Source organism: Oncorhynchus masou, chromosome 29 (genome assembly GCF_036934945.1).
Source record: "Oncorhynchus masou masou isolate Uvic2021 chromosome 29, UVic_Omas_1.1, whole genome shotgun sequence".
NCBI lineage: Eukaryota > Metazoa > Chordata > Actinopteri > Salmoniformes > Salmonidae > Oncorhynchus > Oncorhynchus masou.
This window is the reverse complement of record NC_088240.1, coordinates 65,679,584-65,703,882: the sequence shown is the minus strand read 5'-3', so window position 1 is coordinate 65,703,882 and position 24,299 is coordinate 65,679,584. Positions and strand designations below refer to the sequence as shown.

Sequence of the window (24,299 nt, the reverse complement as noted above, 5' to 3'; positions counted from 1 at the left end):
ATCAGATCGGTGAACTGAACTAATGGCCAGGTAGGCTTATTGCACTTAAAAGGAAAAACCACATAAATGTCACATGTGAACACATGAATGTGTTCCAAAAACACATGCTTTCATGTGATCTTATGTGAAGTTAATGTGATGACAACATGTGATAACATGAAACTACACATGTGAAAACGTGATCATATGTGAAGTGTTCCAAAAACACGTTTTCACATTTGAAATGGAATGTGAAATCATGTGATTTTCCACATGTGAAATCATGTGAGTTTTTTGTAAGGGAGTCCATAGCCAGGAATTTCTACAGCCAAGATAGCCTACCTGTCAATAGAGACACGCCCATGGTTATAAAAGAAATGAGTGAGCGCTTCAAGTCCACCATAGCCATATCCTATCTGTCCGGCAGCAGCCACACCCTGTTGTCTTAGAAATAGATTAAAACGTCAAGTCATTTCAGAGACCTCTCCTGTCAAGCGGATACGAAACGGGACTATCAGGTGCGTTTCATTTCATTATGCTGTATAATGGCATACATTGTTGAGAAAATATATATTTTTTAACAATATAAATATTTGATTTATGCAGTTCGTAATTGTGTTTAATTTTGGAAAACGATATGGTGATAAACCACACAAAAAAAATTGGTTTCCCTGCGTTTTTTCACATGGAGGAATCTCGGGAATTAGTGGTGGGCAAGACATCACCAGAGACGAGAGGAATTTAGTCTGTAGAGTCAGGTCGGGGGACTATTTTCTTGCTCTGGCCAGATGTTGAGTTTTGTGATACGCAAGCAGAAATGACACCACGCCGACATTTAATTTGTATAGAAGAGTATTAGGTCCAAGTGAAGAAAACAGAGCAAGGGGTGGCGTTACTTGGATTATATTTGTTTTGCAAGCTAGTACTTTAAAAAAAAGTAGTAAAAATATTCATAGAATAAAGTGGCAAAATTTCGTGAATAAAGTGGCAATATTTATAGAATAACGTCGCAGTTGTATTTCAAGATGAATGTAGGGGATTTGGTTAAGTGCGGTGTGTTTGGTGTGTATGCATGCAGGTGTGTGTGTGGGCGGTAAAAAGTCGGGGCAAAACAAACAAATGGCCATCAATTTAATTATCGTGCACTGGTTCAAACAGGCGTCACTGTCACACTCGTATCAATCTAATGATCTAATAACTCGCACGAACAAGCACACACACACACCAAGTATCCCTCTGCCTCGTTCAGACTATGCATACACTTCAGCATCCATGGTGCGTTATGAGAAACAAAACAACTTTATTGGCACTGTCACTAAACGCGAAGAGAACTGGGTTTGAGTCCCTATAGTCTACGTTCTGCTACGTAGCCTAGGGGAAAACCTTGCAAAAATCTGTGCATAATGGGAACTATTAACGACTTTATCCATGGTGCTTTACTAATGGTACTATTTCCGCCTTATGACAACCATATTTCTAACGATAAACTAGTAGGCTACAGTATCACACTCAATAAAACGAATTGTATTGGGATCCTGGGTACCGGGGGCTATGCGTGTGTCTGTGTCCAATATCAAACTGCTCTCCAAATTCGCTACAACACCGCTATTTCCAGCACACTATAAATCTATAGCGGCCCATTAGATTGAGTACCTTAATCTTATATTACAGTGGGCAAGTGAAAGTAAATGATAGGCCTATCCAACGGCTGCGGGAGGAATGGACAATGAAGCCAAGGTTTTACGCGAGTGTCTGTGGGAGGAGGCAACTCAAGGACATATCATGCATGTGTAACGGATGTGAAACGCCTAGCTAGTTAGCGGTGGTGCGTGCTAAATAGCGTTTCAATCGGTGACGTCACTTGCTCTGAGACCTTGAATTAGTGGTTCCCCTTTTTCTGCAAGGGCCGCGGCTTTTGTGGAGCGATGGGCAACGATGCTTCGTGGGTGACTGTTGTTGATGTGTGCAGAGGGGCCCGGGTATGGGCGAGGGGACGGTCTAAAGTTGTACTGTTACACATGCAAACCAGCTAATCTGAGGCACAGTTTGAATATATTCATGGTTGGATTCTTCCTTTCTAGAAATAGTCATTGGTCTAAATATAGGCTTATTAGATACATTATGATAGGCTATAAAGAAATAATCACTGATCTGACATTACTTGGTTGGTAGCCTAGCATAATATCTCCTTTCACTATCCATCTATCGGTGATGTTTTCAAGGATGGGAGGAATGAAGAATGCATATCCCAAAACAGAGACATCATCTCCGTTATAGGCTATTTGTCTCAGCTATACCGCAAATTTAGGCTACAACTTGTTCACTTTATAGAGGCTCGAGGCGAGATCTGTTGGCTGTTAAATTATAATAATGGAACGTAAAATTACTGTCGCAGACAGGGCTTTACACTAAACTCTGCCCCGTTGCTATGCACGGTCTATGACAGGGGTTTGGCCTACTTATAATAATATGTTTTTTTTATGTGCTAAAAGAGAAATGATTTCCTTTACTAAAGCCAATTTTAAAGTATAGTTTCACCAGGTCATCTAACTGCGGGCAATTCAATGGTGGCACGCAGAGCAACAGGGAGTCACTGAGACATTATTCTCAAAATATGGACCCTTTATTCTCAAAGTATTGTCACTTTATTTTCAAAATATTGCCACTTAATTTTCGAAATTTAATTTCGACTTTATTCTCGAAATATTGCCATTTTATTCTCGAAATATTCCCACTTTAAAAAAAAATACTATAGTAAAAAATAAAAATAATACAAGTATCACCAGTTCTCTTCACTTATTCCTAATACTCTTCCGTACGTTTGCGACACTAGAGGGCAATGAAGTAAAGTATATTGGATGGACTTCACTGACCATTGTGGCCCTGTTCAAAAACTCTTTATATTTCCTCCCTCCTTTCCTTTGGTAATCATTGATTTGTTTGTGAATTGATACACGAAGACAATATTTATATTGCATAAAATATCTAATGTCTGTAGTTTGGGTACCTGATTTATCAATGGTAAATGTATCAATGTAGAGTTGGACAACTGGACTGCGGGACAGTGGATTCTCATTGATACGTGAATCTGAATTTTGTTATCATGGTATCCGGGAATTATCATGAATAAATCCCTGCTAATGTGGCGGATGTGAAATGGCTAGCTATTTAGCGGTGGTGCGCGCTAATAGTGTTTCAGTCGGTGACGTCACTCGCTCTGAGACCTAGAAGTAGTTGTTCCGAGTCTTTTGTGGAGCGATGGGTAACGATGCTTTGTGAGTGACTGTGGTTGATGTGAGCAGAAAGTCCCTGGTTCAAGCCCGGGTATGGGCGAGGGGACGGACTAAAGTTAAACTGTTACACTAACAACCCGTTCTATTATATATAATATTGCATTTCACATTTGAAATATTTGTATACATATTTTATATACAGTTGAAGTTGGAAGTTTACATACACTTAGGTTGGAGTCATTAGAACTCGTTTTTCAACGACTCCACAAATTTCTTGTTAACAAACTATAGTTTTGGCAAGTCAGTTAGGACATCTACTATGTGCATGACACATGTCATTTTTCCAACAATTGTTTACAGACAATTAGTTTACAGATTAATTCACTTATAATTCACTGTATCATAATTCCAGTGGGTCAGAAGTTTACATACACTAAGTTGACTGTGCCTTCAAACAGCTTGGAAAATTCCAGAAAATTATGTAATGTCTTTAAAAGCAAAATGGCTTAAGGACAACAAAGTCAAGGTATTGGAGTGGCCATCACAAAGCCCTGACTTCAATTCTATAGAAAATTTGTGGCCAGAACTGAAAAAGCATATGCGAGCAAGGAGGCCTACAAACCTGACTCAGTTACACTAGCTCTGTCAGGAGGAATGGGCCAAAATTCACCCAACTTATTGTGGGAAGCTTGTGGAAGGCTACCTGAAACATTTGACCCAAGTTAAACAATTTAAAAGGCAATGCTACCAAATCCTAATTGAGTGTATGTCAACTTCTGACCCACTGGGAATGTGATGAAAGAAATAAAAGCTGAAATAAATCATTCTCTCTTCTATTATTCTGACATGTCACATTCTTTAAAAAAAGTGGTGATCCTAACTGACCTAAGACAGGGAATTTTTACTGGGATTAAATGTCAGAAATTGTGACAAAACTGAGTTTAAATGTATTTCACTCAGGTGTATGTAAACTTCCCACTTCAACTGTATATATTACATGTCAAATAACCCCAACACTAATTATGCCTAATCTCAATTTTAGTTACTCTGTCACTCCCATCATGGAAGCTCTGCTGAAGTCTATGCAAAATACCTCTCCCAAAGCAAATGTAAGTGAACCTACATCTCCTTAGTCTGAAGAAACCTTCTCCTCATCTCCTCTCCTTCATCTGGACTAAACTAAAAAGATAGAATGGCTAAACGCAACATGACGGAAGCGAGACAGTAAATGTCAGTGATAGAGGTTTACTGTAGTGACTTAGTGACACCACCCCTCTCTCCCCTGTCTTGTCCAGTCTCATGCGATGTGGTGGGGTACACTGGGCACTGTGCGACCCTTCCCCAACTTCAACTCAGAGAAGGATGCCCGTGAAATTCAAAGTGCCTTGGAGAGTAAAGGTACTATTCAAGGATTGAATGTCCGCTAATGAAGTAAATCAGTACCATAGCTCATTGAAAACAATTTGTTGCCTGAGATATTCATCAATCTGATAGTGTGAATGTTTGAAGTAGTTAGTATCATACATACATATTGGATGAGGTATTCAAAATATGTGTGTGTGTGAATGTATTAGCCAGTGACGTGAACACTCTGGTGAGAATCTTGACCAATCGAAACAATGCTCAGAGACAGAGCATCGCGGAGTCCTACCATAACCTCACACAGAAGGTAACTATCACTACCTGTTTGAAACACTATGTGGATCTGTCAGCCTACCTATTGACTACTTTTACATATATAAGGGGACTGTGGAAAGGGATGTGATATATGGCATTGGAACCCAGCCCAACAGTCTCTATCTACCCCTCCTCTGTAGGAGTTGTGTCCTGCCCTGAAGAAAGCTCTGTCAGGGGGGCTGGAGCAACTCATGCTGGGGCTGATGATGACCCCCTCTCAGTTTGACGCCCATCGCCTCAGACAGTCCATGGAGGTGAGAGCAGATCACCTGTTATTTCAATGATCATTGTAATAGGCATGTAATATATGTTAATTGTATTTTTAGGTGTGTAATTACTGTATGTACTGTAATGTGGTTTGAATGAATGTGTGGGTCTTTGTGTATGGTGTGTGTGTCAATGAATCAGTGTTGTAGTACTCAAGCCCAGGACTCGGACTTGACTCAGACTCAAGTCACGATTTTCATGACTCGTGACTCAACTCGAACTCGATCAGTGGTGACTTGGACTTGGCCAGTTGTGACTTTGTTGTCAGAAAATCTCTCTTTTGCATAATTTAACAACATCAAATGTTAGATAGCTGTATTATCTATTTAGCCTTACAAATGTGCAAAACTGTAATGATATTTAACTTAAAAAATGGTTTGACAGCTACTGTTAGCACACCAAGTGACTCGTGACTCGAGTATAAAGGACTTAGACTTCGACTCGGACTCGAACACTAGGGATTTGGGACTTCACTTGGACTCAAGATTTAGTGACTTGGCTACATCACTGGAACGAATCACTTTAAATGTGTAATTGTTTGCTTCAGGGTATTGGTACAGATGAAGAGAGTCTATTGGCTGTGTTGTGTACCAAATCACCACAGCAGCTTAAAGATGCCACTATTGCCTACAAACAGGGTGAGAATTACTGTCTTTGGGTAACACACATGCACTCTTGCAAATATTTGCACAAACACACACACACACGCAAACACACACACACACACACACACACACACACACACACACACACACACACACACACACACACACACACACACACACACACACACACAGAGTGCCCTACTGTAGTCTTATTCTGCTTTGTTAACAGAGTTTGGACGTTACTTGGAGAATGATCTTATCAGTGAGACTAGTAAAGACTTCACTAAGCTGGTACTGGCCATACTCAAGGTACTGCCACACTTCTTTTAGCAGATTCTCGTTCCGGTCTTAGACTTGGTTGTCTCAATATTGCAATCTACGTAGAGTTCACTAAGAAAAAAAAGGTGCTATCTCGAACCTAAATGGGTTCTTCGGCTGTCCCCACAGGAGAACCGTTTGAAGAACCCTTTTTGGTTCCATGTAGAACACTTTCGGTTCCAGGTAGAACCCTTTCCACAGAGGGTTTTACATGGAACCCAAAAAGGGTTCTACCTAGAACCAAAAGGGTTCTCTTCTGGGGACAGCCGAAAAACCCCTTTGGAACCCTTTTTTCTAAGATGGAATGCTATATAGGCATAGTAAGTTAGAGTGCCTTGTCAAGTTTTCACCCCCTGCACAGAGTAAGCTGTATAGTTCAGTCAGTGAAAAATAATGTCCTAATTTGAACTAATTGAAAGGTGCCATTTGTGTTTTAATACCAACAGAAGGAGGAGCTGAATTCAAAGGAGATGGTTGATTATCAGCTCATTGACCAGGATGTTAAGGTGAGTGTTCTTCTTCAAAGCCCCAAATTACCTCCAGAAAGTTCCTCCAATTAGGCAGTACTCTTGATATCCTTTGTGTGTGTGTGTGTGTGTTTGTGTGTGTAGGCTCTAAATGATGCTGTGAATGGTAAGAAAAAGGACCCAGTCCCCTGGATTCAGGTGTTAACCACGAGAGACTCAAACCATCTCAACAGAGGTAACAAACAAATCTCTCTTTTATCTGTTCGCTGTCTCTCTTCCTAGCCCTAGTATGGCTGTAGCCTCCATTACCACCCTCCACACTCTCTATCTCTCAGTGCTATCCAGGTTGGAGGATCTGAGAGGGGAGACTGTGGATAAAACAGTACAGAGTCACTTCTCTGGGGACCTGAGGCTTGGCTTCCGCACTCTGGGTAAGACATAGCCTTGTTCAATTATTATTATTTTTTTTGTATTTTACCTTTATTTAACTAGGCAAGTCAGTTAAGAACAAATTCTTATTTTCAATGACTGCCGAGGAACAGTTGGTTAACTTCCTTGTTCAGGGGCAGAATGACAGATTTTTACCTTGTCAGCTCGGAGAGTCGATCTTGCAATCTTTCAGTTACTAGTCCAACTCTCTAACCATTAGGTTACCTGCCGCCCCACAATTGCTATGTGCTAGACTAACTTTCAATTTCTTCAAATGCTCATGTGTGTTTGTGACAGTATGACAAACATTAACAGTATTTATTGATTCTTTCCATCTGTAGTTGGCTCCATCCCAAGCATTCCTTTGTTCCTGGCCCAGCGGCTACACAGCAACATTAAGGTAAGTTTAATTTCATATGATGGTCTACTCCACATTCTGTTACTATGACTCTACTCCAGACTCACACTGGCTACATGACTATTTGTGTTGTGCTGTGAGGTGTAGTTGGCAAGTGTAGTGGGCATTGCAATCTTGTAAGACTATCGATTTCTGTGCCTTTGTGTCAGGTCTTGAGGCAGAGTCTTCTGTAAACCAGGTTCATTCAAATTGTGTATGTGTCCTGCAGAAAGGCAGTTTAGTGCAGGGGATTCTTATCAGCCACAGTGAAGAAGACCTCCTCTGTGTGAGAATCGAGTATCGCAAACTGACCAACATTTCACTCTACTCTACATTGCAGGTGAAAACATATGCACCCACACCAATACATTGAATATTCATTCTGGAAGGTTTGTAGTTTGTAACTCTGTCATAAATATGTCCCACTCTCTCACACCCACAGAAAGAATACAAAGGGGAGATGCAGCAGGCTCTCCTAGCCTTGTGTCGATCTGAAGACCTGTAAAGGAAGAATTCCTTTTAACCTACACACAGTATTGTCACACTGGTATAAAGGGATCGGGAGATAGGTGCAGGAATGCGTAATAGGGTTTTTTATTTATCCAAATTACAGCGTGCCATGTACAGGCACGGCGACGGCGACGGCAACCAAACAAACACTATACAAAACAAAGGGTTGAGACCCAAACAAAAGAGTGAGGAGTACCTCGAATAAATACATAATCACACAATGATTATCATACGGGACGAGACCCGTAATCATCTGCACAATATACGTGGCACGAAATCCAAAATAACACAGCACAGGTACTCACACGACCAATGGACATTGGAACAATAAACGACAGGACAATGGTGAACAAAGGGCACACTTATACAATTACTAATCAACTGGGAATAGGGACCAGGTGTGCGTAATGACAGTTCTGGAGGGATCTGTGACAAGTACATATTATTTCCATTGTTGTAACCTAATAACTGGAATTATGTCACTCCATTAAACAATTTACATGTCTTTGATATTTCAGCACATTTTGCCATAATTTGACCAAGTCTATTTCACCCATAGTGCTAACCATTATGAAGGGGTAATTTGCCTTAAAGTAAACGAATTTCAAACATCTCACACCTTTGTTTCTACTTCTTCGAATATCATCTAGTGTGTGTGCGAGTTGGTGGGGAACAGAGCCCAGGCGCTTCATATTCTAAGTGTCTCTCTCCCTCTGTTTGTCCTAATCCCAGGTCAATGTCAGCCAGGAAGTATTAATATCCCTCAAGCATCTCATAGTTAGCATCTCAGACTCCCCTCATCCCCTCCCCACCATTACCCACCCTCCCACCATGACCAAGGGCTGGCTGGGCCTATGGATTGTCAATCAGTAAAAATAGAAGCACTTTCATCCTATGGCAGTGTTTCCCCTACCATTATATAGACAAGGCACCCCGCCCCCCAATTATGATGTTGCCACTCCGAAGCTCCACAAGAGGTGTCACCTGATTCAATCGGTTTAATCAGATGTGATTTTAACGTCTGCTTCCAACTCACACTCTCAAACACGTAGATCCCCTGAACGCAGCTCACTTTCCAGCTCACACTCTCAAACACATAGATCCCCTGAATGCAGCTCACTCTACAGATCCCAATTACCTGAATTCTGATCACCTATTCACACACCTGTATGTCATTATCGCACACTATTTATTTCAGTTCTTTGCACCCCATTATTGTGAGGTATTGTTTGTTTTGTGACACACTTCTATTTGTAGCTATGTTTTTCCCATAATGTAATCCTCCCGTGTATGATAGTTTTTGCCTGCCTCACTAACGACACCTTTTGCCTATTCCATGCCTGTACCTTAGCCTATCAGATTTCCTGTTATCAACCTATTGCCCGATCTCCCGGACGACTTTACTAGCCTTTTCCCTGCCTGTACTGTTGCCCTTTTGGACCCCTGTGTATGACCTTCTGCCTGCCCCTGGACCCAGCCACCTGCCTTGTCCTGTGGTATTTTACAATAAACACCTGCTGTGCCCTGCGCTTGAAACCAGCTCTCTGTCTCCTATCATGTTCATTACAGTGATGTTGGCAGCCTTGGATTTTTGAGACGAAGAGTTTGGATCCTATGAAGAGATGCATCAAAAACCACATGTAACTGTTCCTTAATAATGCAACTTTGAACTTGTACAAAGTTGAAAACAATAAATAATAGAAGTTAGTTTTAAACATAAAAGGATTGACTGCTGACTGGATCATGAAAAGACACACTGGTTTGTTTCACGTGATGGGTCCCAGGCAAATTCCAAAAGCTTAGTTGGGGTCACATCATTAAAAAGTTGGTGAAAAGTTGGTGAACCACTGGATAATTTCTTGTGCGTGTGTGTGTGTGTGCAATGTCCAGCTATTGAAAAGCGACACCTTGACAGTGAATGAATGTCTGTCAGGATTTCAGCTTTGTCAACCAACAGTAAATTGTCTCCGCCCTCCACATTGAATGAGCTCACCTTTCAGACCATGTACATTCTATATCAGGGACTGTCCTTCTACTTACGCCATTTGATTCTTGTCCATTTTTTGGTCTCACCTTCCTCCACATTTCTTTAATCTCCATTCCTCCGACTGATATACAACTTACAATGACTGTGGTTTCTAAACTGGGAGACATTTATTAGTAGTAGTTCATATTTGGGGGTGGACTTTAAGAGGGGATGTTTCATGTCCATATTAGCAATAACAGTGTGTGTGTTTGTGTGTGTTTGTGTAAGAGAGATAGTTAGAGTGGGAACACATTGTGCATGTGTGTGTCAGAGAGAAAGTGTGTGTGAGCGTTTGAGATAGATTTTGACAGACACATGGAGTTGAATAATAGGTTTAGAGGCCTTGGTCAGTGGAGGAGTCTTAAAATAGGTTAGAGGAGCGGCATAGGAGGTGGGAGTTGCCAACCTTTCCATCAAGTATAAAACCACCCACCCTATGATAATCTGAGTTTGGCCTCTCTCTTTTCACCCCTTTCTCTGTCCGTCCATCTCTCTCCCTATCTCCTTTTGGGCTCCAACTCATCCTCCTTGAACCCTTCTCCAGAAAGACATCCAAGTTCATTTCTTTGCCTCGTGAGCCTAACCAAACACCGGCAATATGGAGGCCATCAAGAAGAAGATGCTGATGCTGAAGATGGATAAGGAGACTGCTCTGGAAGCGTCTGACCAGTCCGAGATTGACAAAAAGGCAGCTGAGGATAAGAGCAAGCAGGTGGGGACACCTAGCCTAGCTTAGCCTAGCCTAGTATTCTCCGTATAATTCTAGTTAGTAATCAATTAGGTGATGCTAACTCACACACAGTTGATTAACTTTGCTAACATAAGTAGGCCAACAATTGCTAAGATGCTAACCATACCTTGGTTAGAGGAGGTCAACTGAAGGTTAATCTTGAGGCCTTACAAAGACCTCAAATTCAAAATTGGTCTGTTAATGCTGAATTGAATAATCATTACCTAGAGAAGGCAAGCAACCTATGCTCACACTAAATGTTATTAGCAATAAATAACATAAAATATGGCATATACAATATTTATTATGGGTATGTTTTTTGTTTTTACTCAATGATTTAAGTCTGAGTTGTTTGAAGAATGCAAACAAATGATCTTGGTATTTCTACCGAAATGTAGAAACAAATATCAAAATGACAAATCCAAGTTTGACAGCCAGGAGCCTTTATAAAGGCCTAAACTTAATTGACAGATAGTCACAGGAAAAGACAAATGAAGACATTATATCCGGATCCTAAAGTGATCATCGTGTTCCAGAGAGCTCCATAAAACTATATTAAGACCTTGCGTGTGGGTATTGTTCTTGACAGTGACAGCTGTCCTCCTGTCCCCAAGTTGGAATCCAATAGTAGGGTTGGGAACAACGACAAGTACAAGCAATAGTTATACACAGCAGTTCACGGACAAAGGCTGAGAGCCTGGGGATATTAATACCCACAATGCATTGACACTGTAACCCCTCAACACAGTCATTCGGCTACTCATACTTGTGGATGTTTGGGATCAATTGCTCATCAAACGCGACCAATCATTATACATAACATTCGAAAATAGTTTTATTCACTAAGTAATGAACCAAATCTGGAAATATGTGCCATCTAACATGATTATTTTCTCTAATCTCCCCAATGACTTCAATGAATGTACTACAGAAATATGTTTTCGGAAACCTTGAGATGTTGACCTCTATTTCTCACATCTTACTGTGTGTGTTTCTTTCCACTCTATAGCCTGGTCTTCACACATCTTGGCTTGTCTGAGTTTCTTCCCTTTAACCATCCTCTCATACTGTATCTCTCCCTCGCTCTATTGTCCTCTCATCTCCTCACTCTCTCTCCATCTCCTCTCTTTCTGCCTGTTTGTCTCTCTCTTTCCCACTCCTCCCTGTCTGTTGTTCTTTCCCTCCATCAGCATGACGATGCGTTGATCCAGATGCAGAAGAAGCTGAAGGGGACTGAGGATGAGCTGGACAAATATTCTGAGGCCCTGAAGGATGCCCAGGAGAAGCTGGAGGTTGCAGACAAGAAAGCTGCAGATGTAAGTTCTGTTGGCACACCAAACAGCACACCACACAAACTGCCCTCTCACACCTACACATACAAACAAGGCCTCTCTTCCCATCATATTAGTTTCCACACACACAGGTCAGGCCCACACCCTTTCTCTACCTTATTTAGATCCCTCTCTTCCTATCTGTCCCTTGATAATGATGAAATGGTTTTGTCAGGGAAGCCCTCCCCTGATATAGCACGTCCACCTGCCATACTAATAGCTTGCCTTCTTATGGCAAAGCCCTGAGAAGGCTTTCCCATGCCAAAATACCATCGGGTTTAAAACAGAGGAGGTCAGAATGGTGGGGGCGGAGGAAAGGGGGGGTGGGGGGGCGGGTGTGTGTAAAGGCCATGTCTACACAGACACTGTCATGGGGCACGATCGTAAATTCACTCAAAATAACTGATGAATTTACGAACGCCCAACACCTGTTCAATGTGGCCGGTGTCAGTAAACATCGGCAAAAAAGCTTAATTAAATTGTTGCCAGCAGCACACGTTACAGTCAGCAACTCTCTTGATAACAGCCAAACCAGCTCTGCTAGTGCGAGTAAAATGGTCAGTGAGGTGTTCTCTCATTTATGTCTGGAAGTAGCTAGCAAGCTAGCAAACTTTGGCCAGTTAGCTTGGGTGCTTGAATGCCGTTGTGAGGTCAGAACGCTCAGATCAACCCTACTCTTTGGCCAGAAATAACAGACAATCTGACAACGCTCTGAATTTATGAACGCCCAGAGCGCACTCTGAGCACTCTTGGGCACTCCAGAGTGAATTTACAAATGCACCCATAGAGACAATGCTGTCAAACCTCCCTGCTGGTAAATACCATGTAGTAGATAGGCCCTGAAAAAGAAAAGCAGTAAGAGACCTTGAGAGGAGCCAGAATCCTCAGTGAGGATAAAGATAACACAACATTTATGCCCTGGCCCGTGTGGCATCTCAGACAATCTAATGGCATAATGTCATGACTTGTGGTCTCAGTTGCCAGGACAGAATATCTCTTCAATCTTTAGTTAGTTTCGAGGGACAGAGTCACAACAAGACATTAGTGAGGCAGGAGACATTCACAGCCAGGTGGAGAGATCTACACGTACTGTGGGGGCTATTACAAACCCTGAAGTGTGGCATTCTGTAACCACACAACACAAAGCAAAATGGCCATCCAGGGTCAGCCATAAAATATATACTGCTCCCCCTCCTCCCCCACCAACCGGCAAGCACCACCCCCTGCAGTGGCATGTCAGTGCAAAGCCTCTCGGCATCCAAGAGGGGGTGAAATTGATTTAGACAGGGTGTCACTCTGCATAGCCAGCTGGCTACAAGACCCCCTTCCCCTCTGCTCTGCACCCAATGGGGGATTAGTGCTAATAGTGTCGCCATGTCACTGCTGTTATTACTCCTGTCATCATTGTGTTCCCGGTGACTAGGGAGAGTGTAGTGGGAACGATTAATAACGTTACACCTTCAAACTACTCGGTTTCAAATGTCATTGACACTCCCAGACTGCCGTAATCCACTGTGGAGTCGTGGGGTGTCCACTGCTCCTTTATTTAGGATTAGGGACGCGTTTTAAACGATTGGCTTGCTCTTTGTTGAGATAATCTTTCCTGGAACATTGTATTGGGAGATGTGTGGGTGGCACACATTACTTACTCTTCTAATGGAGTTGCTAGTGTTTCCTGACCCTTCATTAAATGACAAGATACATAAGAAACAGGGAAGAGATCAACTGCAGTCTTTTTTAACATTGCACTGTCCGCTTAGAGTTACAAAGGCAGATCAGAAGAACTCATCCAGTATCCAATTATCATTTGACTATTTCATTGATTTAAATCATAACTTACATTTAAAATAAAATGCAACGCCACTCGTGATTCATATGTCCCCCAAAAAACTGAACCAGTACCTGGGCTTGATGAGATGATGAATATGACAAGATGTCCTCTGACGCCTAGGATCCTTTAATTCAAAGTCACATTAACCAGCTCCGCAAACTTTATAATGTCAAAATATGTTCAGTACTCACCAAAATATGGAGTTTTGCAGAGCAACTATCGTCATTACTGCCATTGCGCACGGTATGTACTTTCAAAAAAGTTTTAAAATAAATAAAAATAAATATATATATATGTACTTTCAAAAGAGTTTTAAAATAAATAAAAATAAATATATATATATATTACATTTAAGTCATTTAGCAGACGCTCTTATCCAGAGCGATTTACATATATATATATATATATATATTGGGATACAGTGGCGCTGCTGGATCAGCCGACCTGCGCGTGGCAGCAATGAGTGATTTTATTGCAGGTGCCGAAGATGGATTTGGCACACGCGAACTTGGTAAAAAACAATAGATACTTTTTATTCAGACCTTTTTCGGAAGCACATACCGTGCGTAACGGCAGTAATGACGATAGTTGCTCTCCAACTAGTTGTATTTTGACATCATAACTTTGAAACGCTTGAAACGCTTGTTAATGGGACTTGACTTGAATTTGAATTTAAGGATCCTGGGCGAGAGGAGATATAATCTCCTCAAACCCAGGTACTGGTTCAGCCAAATACTGGCTAGTATGTGTAATCATGGGAATATCTAGTGCCATTCTCAAGTCCACATACAACTTCACATTTGTTCATGTCAATGAACATCACCCATGGACCATGGTGCACATTTCTGGATATATGGGGCGAAAAGAGTAGTAATACTCAATTTAAGCCATCTCACATATATTGAATACCAGGGAATGAATCTTTACATACACTAAAACCATAACGTACAACATTTATATCCTTTAAGATGTGTCACCTGAGCATGGGCTAAAAGCAGGGGTCTCAAGCCAACACATTTCACAATTAGCCAGAGCATTACACGGCAGTATGCATCTTCTTTATGCTAAATAAAACCATTCACTGCCTTCCAGTCCAGATAATGGCCTGGCCAGCTGGCATATGCGGCTTGGACAGATGGCCCTGTGAGCTGAGGGCAGCCAGCCAAAAGTGCCTGGAAGAGTTGGGCCATGACAATACACTGCAGACAGGACCTAGACCTATGGTGACAAAAGTAAATCCTGAAGAGTAAAGATATTGCTTCAGATGAACCGTATGACCCACTGGCCACATTGGTCGAATCAACGTTGTTTCCATGTCATTTCAATGAAAGTACGTTCAACCAAAGTGCAATAGATAGATGTTGAATTGATGTCTATGCCGTGTGTGGTTATAGCCTGGTCTCATAGACTAGACGTAACATACCAAAGTAAATCCAAGACACTCAAATTAGTATGATATGTTACAGTTAGTATGTTTACATAAGACAGATGGTTGCTTAAGGCAAAAACGAAATTAAGGTGGTTGTCAGATCAAATCTCATCACAGACAACTTTATAATTTTAGATAATTAGCAACTTTTCAACTACTTACTACTTTTTAGCTACTTTGAAACTACTTAGCATGTTAGCTAACTCAAACCCTAACCTTACCCCTTTTAGCTAACCCTTCCCCTAAACTTAACACCTTTAGCTCATCCTTCCCCTACCCTTTACCCTTTAAACTAACTCCTAAACTTAACCCTAACCAGTAGCCTAGCAAACGTTAGCCAGCTACCTAACATTAGCCACCTAGCTAGACTTTGTAACATATCATATGTTTTGCTAATTCATAACATAGTGTAACGACCCTGAGTTTATAAGCAAGGAAATCGACTCTGCCGCACAAGCATGCTTTTGCGGCACAGTCGATAGCGCGCCGGACCTCGGACTCGAAGGTCGAGGGTTCGAGACCTGCTCTCTGCCTGTTTCATTACACTGGTGTCAGAAGTGGTCGAACCTTGCATCCACGACAGTGCGTGTGCTTGGCCGGTGAGCGTGTTCCTGTAAGACGTAGAGTCGCGAGGACGCGCTCTTTGAAAGGAGGGAGTAGTGTAACGACCCTGGGTTTATAAGTGCGGATATCGACTCTGCTGCACGAGCATCCTTTAGAGCATGCGGCACAGTCAATAGCGCGCTGGACCTCGGGCTCGAAGGTCGAGGGTTTGAGACCTGCTCCTTGCTGTTTCATTACAATATTGTACTTTCTGAAAATTCACAACATATTGTATGTTTTGCAAATTCGTAACATATTTTACATGTTGCTAATTCGTAACATATAATACAAATTGAAATTCATAACATATCATGCAAAATGGGTGACAGACATCCATAAATTGATACATACCATATGGAATTTAACATTTCATACTAAATGGAGTGTCGCTGATTTACGTACATAATTATACGAAATGTTCTGAGACCAGGTTGAGTTACTGGCTAGCTCTAAATATGACAATTTGTGTTTACTGTTTCATTGTCTTTGCGTTGGAGAACTTTAATTCATTATCATTTGGTTAAAAGTCAAAATTATCCAGGTGGCGGGAATATATAAGGCGTCAGTTCCCCTTTGACAGGGTGGAGTAGACCGGAAGCGTGCTGTCTGCTGAAATAAGGAAGAGAACGAGGCAACTGAGCAGTGGAGGGAGAGAGTAACCGTCTTGTTTAGCACTACTTTCCTCCAAATTCTTAGCAATTTGCTTATTCGTCTTCAATAGACAACTGGAACCAACACCCATACATTTTGCTTAAAAGGAAAATCCTACTTGTATTCATCTTGTTGGAACTGCCTTTCGAACCTATAGCATTTACTTTAGCCGCTAGCTAGCTAACGACGTCTCACTGTGTCCATTGACACATCGAGGTGAAAACTTTGATTTACAATTTTTAGGCTAGTCTATGATTCATTCGGCATAGTTATCAATCGAACTACTTGACGTTGTTATGCACATTACATTTGTCTGCCGGTAAGAATTAAGACTAAGCTGACAACAGTGTTGAGTAACGTTAGATTGAAAGAAACGAAGCTCTGTTCTCATTTCCAGTTTGGACTCGTTGGCGGGGCGTTGGTTTGTCTGTTCGGGAAAACATCGCATTGGGAACGACGTTTGCCAGCTTGCAACCAATCCAACTGGAACGACTAACGTTAGCATCCTGCACGAGCTAGTTATTAGAAACGCGTTTTCAATCTTTGCAAGTTAGCTTACAAATTAAGTCGACTGAAGAAAATGGCCAATAGCATCGAGGCAGTGAAGCGAAAAATTAAAGTTTTGCAGCAACAGGCGGATGAAGCCGAGGAAAGAGCTGAGACTTTGCAAAGACAGGTTGAAGAGGAGAAGCGGTCAAGGGAACAGGTAAAGTTGCAATAACATTCCGGCGTCTGCCAACGTTAGGCTTTGACTTATCCAGGTGCAAATTACAGGTCTTAGATGCATTGATTTGTTACGCTATGGCAACTTTCCAGTACAGTTTGAACTGAACCCCCTACCCTAGTCAGTTGGCTGGATGGCTACGGTTAGCACCTATTGTCGGTTTCTTCCGCTGGCTCAGTCCAATAGCCTCATATTGGAGCTGAAAAAGGTTTGACAAATTCGTGCTAAATCAGATACCCAGCTACCTGGAGTTGGGCGTACTCCTAGAGAGAGAAGACCTCATGGATATAACCAGTTTTAGCATGGCCATTGTCATTTTAAAGTAGTCAATTGGGTGGGGATTATTATGGATTGGGAGCAATCAACCAATGATCAGCACATTGTATTCAAATTGGGTGTGATGGTTTGTAAATGGATTGAAGATATAAGTCATCAAGAAGCCACAATAAATGACTGAGACACTTTGGTTCAGGACTCCAGCACTACAGGTGGCGGTAAACCACCAATATTGGCTTTCCAATTGTTTTTAAGCACAAGAAAAGTGACTACTTTTTAAAAATGGATATATGTAACCGATGTGAAATGGCTAGCTAGTTAGTGGGGTGCGCGCTAAGAGTTTCAATCGGTGACGTCACTCGCTCAGATACCTTGTCGTTGTTCCCCTTGCTCTGCAAGGGATGTGGCTTTTGTGGAGCAATGGGTAACAATGCTTCGAGGGTGGCTGTTGTCAATGTGTGCAGAGGGTCCCTGGTTTGAGCCCAGTTAAGGGTGAGGAGAGGGACAGAAGCTATACTGTTACATTGGTGCCGTGACCTGGACCACTGGTTGCTGCGGAAAAGGAGGTCAAAAGGGGGTGTGTAACGGATGTGGATTCGAGTCCAGGTAGGGGTGAGGAGAGGGACAGAAGCTATACTGTTACATATTAAAAAAACAACCTTTTAAACATATTGAACCTTTATTTATCTAGACAAGTCAGTTAAGAACAAATTCTTATTTACAATTATGGCATATCGGGGAACAGTGGTTAACTGCCTTGTTCAGGGGCAGAACTGCAGACTTGTATCTCGTCAGCTCAGGGATTCGATCCTGCAACCTTTCAGTTACTGGCCTGATGCTCGAACCACTTAGCTGACCACTTTACGAACGACGTGCGCCTCGTTGGGGCAGAAGTTAGCTTGTTGTTGTTCTGGATGGCCAAATTGCTGACAAGAATGACAAACTGCCATGTGGGGAATCGTAAGTGGCTTGTTTCATGTTCTTGATACCATGTCTTGTTTTGAGGTGTTCATGTCAATGCTAATATGTCTGCAATTAGTTAGCTAACCAAAAATCTATAACGATGTATTTGAGACAAGTACTCATTGTGCACATGTATTTGTTTTCAAAAATCATTGGAGACCAAATATAGCTTACATGTTGTCAACAATCTATGCCAACCCAGTCTGTTTTGTCCCATAGTTGTGCATTTTTGTTGGTAAACAACCAACCCGTCTATGGCGCAGCCCATGCTGTTGCAGACACTGTAATGGCACAGATACAAAGATGGGTCCTCGATCCATCTCTATGGGCGTCCTGCATTTCCAATTATCTTAAGAATAATTGTACCCAAAGGTCTTTGTGTCTTTCATTGATTTGGTGTTTTATTTGTGCGACGCTAATTCCAAGATGAAAGTTGGTCAAATGCTTTGAAAAGTTTGTATTTCAGTTGTCCCTGCATTTCCCCACTCACTAGAATTTTCAAATACTTGGCCCTCAACAACTTGCCAAATTCCTCTAAGCTCACTAGTAGCTAGTGATGTAAGCGCCTGGGTTGCCACACAGTGCAACATTTATTGCGGTTCTATGGCGCACTACTTTGGCCCAGGCCCCAGTTATAATTCTTTGGTGTAATTCTGTGGTTAAATTCGAGGGTAACTTGGTCAAACGCAGATGATACAAAGCCGTATGGTTTTCTCCTTTCATCTCATGATAAAACTCTTACAAGACATGAATGCTGTCACTGATATGCGCTCAGTGTCTTTTTCAAGGAGCTATTTGGAGCAAAACAAATGCAACACAATAATTGGATATATATGGCCATTCCATAGCATTGGACTGCAATAAATAGCCTACACAGTGGACAGTCAGTTTTTAAAATGAGGGTCTCTTGGTCAACAGTTGTACTCTAGCACAGAGGCCTGCTTTGGAAGCGGGTGAGACAGAACGCAAGGCTCCTGTGGAGTCATTCTACTATTGTGCACAGGAAGTGTGGTTGCCAACTGATTGTGATGGGGCTTTTTTTGGCAGAGGAAATGACAACTGACGACTAAAATTGTGTGTTACCTAAGTGGACGACAACCTGACAATGAATGTTTGGCCCTTTTTCCACAGAATAAATCAGGCCTAGTCTGAAGGAGTTGTATCATTCCACCTGTCTGACTCAGCCTTCTGGAACTCCACAGTATTCTGAAATGCTACTACTCTATTACATAAGCTCCTCTGAAGACTCAGATCATGTTGCATCTTGGTCATAAGGTGTGTACAAACACTAAACACCACCAAGCTAACTAGAGACGCCTCATTCTCAAGTCTAGAGCTGAAGTGTTTCTGCGCTACAGTGTTCTCCATAGAGGAATTTGAAGATGCATACACATGCTCCTCAATTCCAATAGTCTAGAATAGTTTATTAATTAGAGGTCGATTTAATTAGGACCGATTGTTATGATAAATCAGCCTTTTTTAACCTGAAATCAGCCTTTTTGGATGCCGATTACATTGCAATCCACAAGGAGACTGCGTGGCAGGCTGATCAGCTGTTATGTGAGTTTTGGTATAACAAGGACCTTGTGGCTGCAAGGATCCAAGGTAAGTTGCTAGCTAGCATTAAACTTATCTTATAAAAAAAATATAACAAATCTTCATAGTCACTAGTTAACTACACATGGTTGATGATATTACTAGGTTAACTAGCTTGTTCTGCATTGCATATAATTCATTAATTTATCGAATCACAGCCTACTTCGCCAAACGGGTGATTTAACAAAATCAGTCGCAAAAAAAGCACAATCGTTGCACAAATGTACCTAACCAACTACATCAATGCCTTTCTTAAAATCAATACACAAGTCTATTTTTTTTAAACCTGCATATGTCGTCAAAAGAAATTAATGTCAGCAGCCAATATTAACTCAGGAAAATGTCACTTCTCTTGCGTTCAGTGCAAGCAGAGTCAGGGTATATGCAGCAGTTTGGGCCGCCTGGCTCGTTGCGAACTGTGTGAAGACCATTTCGTCCTAACAAAGACCGTAATTAATTTGCCAGAACTTTACATAATTATGACATAACGTTGAAGGTTGTGCAATGTAACAGCAATATTTAGACTTAGGGTTGCCACCCGTTCGATAATATATGGAACGGCTCCATATTTCACTGGAAGAATAAACGTTTTGTTTTCAAGATGATAGTTTCTGGATTTGACCATATTAATGACCAAAGGCTTGTATTTCTGTGTCTTTATTATAATTAAGTATATGATTTGATAGAGCAGTCTGACTGGTGGTAGGCAGCAGCAGGCTCGTAAGCATTCATTCAAACAGCACTTTCCTGCGTTTGCCAGCCGCTCTTAGCAATGCTTGAAGCACAGTGCTGTTTATGACTTCAAGCCTATCAACTCCTGAGATTAGGCTGGCAATACTAAAGTGCCTATAAGAACATCCAATAGTCAAAGGTCTATGAAATACAAACGGTGTGGAGAGAAATAGTCTTATGACTACAACCTAAAACTTCTTAACTGGGAATATTGAACACTCATCTTAAAAGGAACCACCAAGCTTTTTTACATGGCACATATTGCACTTTTACTTTCTTCTCCAACACTGCTTTTACATTATTTAAACCAAATTGAACATGTTTCATTATTTATTTGAGACTAAATTGATTTGATGTATCAACTTAAAATAAGTGTTCATTATTCATTCAGGACTGTTGTAATTGTCATTATAACAAATCTATATCGGGATCAGCTTTTTTGGCCCTCCAATAATCGGTATCGGCGTTGAAAAATCATAATCGGTCGACCTCTAATATTAATTCATACATCCACCACCATGGCTGCAAAATACCACCTCCAGAATGTGCTTGGTCAGACAGGAAGTAGATAACTAATAGCACTCTTTTCATTTAATGGCTGAGGAATATTTCAAGGGTGCGAGGGATCCGGAGGGGCCAGGGCTGTTGAGGGGGTGCTGATTTGCATATCTCTATGGCGCTGGCCTACGTTGGTGAGAGGGCCATTCTTCGTGAAGGCTGTCAAACACTTGCATGCCAGTGCCATGGCAACCGGGGTTTGTCTGTGCTCCGAAGTCGTTCTTTCATGCAGCCACAGCAGGTTGTGTTTGTGTGTAGTAGGGGTAGTTAATCAAGTGTTGCTGTATACATCTGAAAGTTGCTGTCATTGTTTATGCACCCCTTCTGTTTTTAGTTTGGTGTTCTGTGTGTCTCAATATGGCCATCATGCTAGTGTCTCCTGGGCAGTATTTGAAAACATAGTGGCAGCAGCATACAATTTAGCAACTGACCATGGAGGTATTACAAGTAAGACAATCCTAATCCTCAATGTGCTTTGCAGTATATACTGCGCTGTGTCAGTGTTGGCCTCCTTCTGGTCCATCTTCTGATCTGCTCACCTGGTTATCTAAGGCTTAATACGCCTCCTATCCTTCTCTCACTGCTCTTTGTCTTCCGCTTTCTCTGACACTGCATTATTCCTCTGCTCCAAGGCATGGAGAGAACAGCCAGGCTACTCTCTACAAGGCACTAAAACATTTATTCACTAAGTGCTTTAACCTTCCCCTCATCCGTCTCAGTGCATTCTCTCTCTTCCTTGCTTTTCCATACCCGACCCACCCAGGGTAGGCAGCACAGTCATCTAGGCTGGTGTGCCCAATTAGTGCAATTCGTGGCCACATCATCAATTGGGGAGAGATTTGCTGTGTGCATTAGTGTATCCAACTCTTATGGTGATGAAATGTGATGGGTTGGTGTCCATTACAAAGACTCTGAGAGCACACTCCCACTTTCCCAACTCTGTTCCAGTTCAGTGGAGAGTGCTGCTTCTCTCTCACCCATGCATACAGGCTGAGGGAGAGGTGTGTCCGTTAACAGGCCTGTGTGTGTGAGTATAACTGCTGGTTGTTATGTCATAGTAACTCTCACTCTACCAGTGTTGTGGGATTGTAGGCTACTTCACTCTGTAATCCTTCTCTATATCAAAGGTTGAGGTGGTGTGCTTATGGTGTACATTACTTCTCAATATCTTCTGTCCCCATCCAGGCTGAGGCTGAGGTGGCCTCTCTGAACAGGCGTATCCAGCTGGTTGAGGAGGAGTTGGACAGGGCCCAGGAGAGACTGGCCACCGCTCTGCAGAAACTGGAGGAAGCAGAGAAAGCTGCAGATGAGAGCGAGAGGTGTGTGTTTTTTGAATGGGTGAAGGTGGGGCGGTGTTCAGTCCTCACCGGTTAAACTCACTTCCTCTGATGCCACTTCCTGTTTCTCTAAGCGGGGAAACTTTTGACTTCCTGTCAGGGTTTTAAAGCAGATGGGATGTGGGAGAAGGTCATTGGTGGATGTGAGCTGGAAGTAGCCTATTTGAGGGTGTACCCTGTGGGTAATGAACAGGTTTGTGTATATAGGCTAGGACTCTCTCACACACACACACACACACACACACACACACTGCCCTCTGACCTCCTTGTATCAGTGCCCCTCCTCCGATCTGGCCTGCATTATAAGGTCCTGACACCACATATCAGCAGAGAAGGGCTGTAGAGTTAGTTTGCCACCAGACTATACAGAGATATCAGCTTACGGTTTCTTTCCTACAGAATTTCCTGTTTAGAAAGCTACGGCCTGCAATACACTGTAATGTGGTTAAGGCCTAAACACTTTTGACACTCATGCCCGTCTTTCTCTCTCTACCTCCCTTTCTCTCAGGGGTATGAAGGTGATTGAGAACAGGGCCTCCAAGGATGAGGAGAAGATGGAGATGCAGGAGATCCAGCTGAAGGAGGCCAAGCACATCGCTGAGGAGGCTGACCGCAAGTATGAGGAGGTAAGCTCATCAGACCCCCCCCTCCCCCAACACACACGTCACACATCTAGGACAAGGCTCTGATGTGGCTTCTGAAGAAGTCTTGGACCATGCATCACCACTTCTGCCTCCTCTCTACCCCTACAGGTGGCTCGTAAGCTGGTGATCATTGAGGGTGATCTGGAGCGTACAGAGGAGAGGGCGGAGCTGGCCGAGGGGTGAGTCGCTATCTCACATTGATGATTTTCTATATATCAGTGTACCTCTCACCTACAGTCATACACTGCATCTGCTTAAGCTTGGAGCAGAACACACACCCACCAGTTCCCTTACACTGCAGAAGTAAGTTTAAAGCCACAGTGGATTTCAGCCATATGTTTGCATGGCGTTACTTAACTGGCCCCAACACGGCTTTGCCTGACTGCATGACGCATTCACTCTAGTTACTTTAGTAGGAACTGCACATCCACTTTTATGTTACCTTTACATGTTTTGAAGATTTGTTGTTACCTAACAGTGAACTGGAGGTGCTTATGTTTATCTGCTGCATTCACTATGCAACAGAACAATACTGTTACTTTTATAATTACCTGTAGTATAACTGAAATATGTATTCAAATGTCTGCTAGCACTACACTGGACTAGCACCTTATCATTAGCATAAAAGTGGGAATGCCTTAACAGTACCATGACGATATCCAATCTGTCCTCTCCCGGTGTGTGTGCATGTGTCGTCTGTATGGTAAACCCACGACACATGCATGTCCCTTTGTCGGTTACCATCTTCTTTCCCTCTCTTGTCTTTTTCTGTCCATTTTCTCATTCTTTCGCTCTTTCTGCATGCGCTTCTGTGTCATGTGATTTCCCCCCCCCCACTCACTAACAGCAACGCCCGGAGGTTGGAGGAGCAGCTGAGGGGTTTCGACCAATCACTGAAGAGCCTGCAGGCCTCTGAGGACAAGGTACTTTCTCCCTGTTCTTACCAACTACAGGACAGAATGGTGCCTTATGGGGACTCTCGACGG

At 42.3% G+C, this 24,299-nt stretch overlaps 2 protein-coding genes across 5 annotated transcripts in view; both read left to right on the top strand.

Annotated features, from left to right (window-relative positions):
* Window positions 1-367: 367 nt before the first annotated feature.
* On the top strand, window positions 368-9,418 carry LOC135520306 (annexin A2-like). Of its 2 annotated transcripts, XM_064945739.1 has the most exons (13): window positions 368-497; window positions 4,255-4,321; window positions 4,508-4,610; window positions 4,787-4,881; window positions 5,030-5,143; window positions 5,704-5,794; window positions 5,991-6,070; window positions 6,526-6,585; window positions 6,691-6,781; window positions 6,882-6,977; window positions 7,317-7,375; window positions 7,602-7,712; window positions 7,815-9,418. In XM_064945739.1, the coding sequence occupies exons 2-13, from the start codon at window positions 4,274-4,276 to the stop codon at window positions 7,875-7,877; spliced, it is 1,011 nt and encodes a 336-aa protein (XP_064801811.1). In that variant the 5' UTR covers window positions 368-497; window positions 4,255-4,273; the 3' UTR covers window positions 7,878-9,418. The 2 variants fall into 2 exon arrangements, with proteins under 2 accessions (XP_064801811.1, XP_064801812.1); XM_064945740.1 differs by lacking the exon at window positions 4,255-4,321.
* Window positions 9,419-10,491: 1,073 nt separating this feature from the next.
* The window catches only part of LOC135520307 (tropomyosin alpha-3 chain-like), a 26,054-nt gene continuing 12,246 nt past the window's right edge, over window positions 10,492-24,299 (top strand). Inside the window, exons 1-5 of one of the 3 annotated variants that reach the window (XM_064945743.1) lie at window positions 10,492-10,620; window positions 11,829-11,954; window positions 22,518-22,651; window positions 23,178-23,295; window positions 23,422-23,492. In XM_064945743.1, the coding sequence (XP_064801815.1) occupies window positions 10,507-10,620; window positions 11,829-11,954; window positions 22,518-22,651; window positions 23,178-23,295; window positions 23,422-23,492 (563 nt within the window). In that variant the 5' untranslated portion in view covers window positions 10,492-10,506. Of the gene's footprint in view, window positions 10,621-11,828; window positions 11,955-16,433; window positions 17,190-22,517; window positions 22,652-23,177; window positions 23,296-23,421; window positions 23,493-24,160; window positions 24,237-24,299 lie in introns of those variants that run through there. The other 2 variants (XM_064945741.1, XM_064945742.1) reach the window with 2 other exon arrangements.

Bases quoted from the DNA above. Each gene is read 5' to 3' on its own strand.
- LOC135520306 (XM_064945739.1), top strand. From the start codon at position 4,274: ATGGAAGCTCTGCTGAAGTCTATGCAAAATACCTCTCCCAAAGCAAAT. The intron at 6,978-7,316 runs GTAAGACATAGC...TTCCATCTGTAG, and splicing joins GCTTGGCTTCCGCACTCTGG to TTGGCTCCATCCCAAGCATT. The intron at 7,376-7,601 runs GTAAGTTTAATT...TGTGTCCTGCAG, and splicing joins GGCTACACAGCAACATTAAG to AAAGGCAGTTTAGTGCAGGG.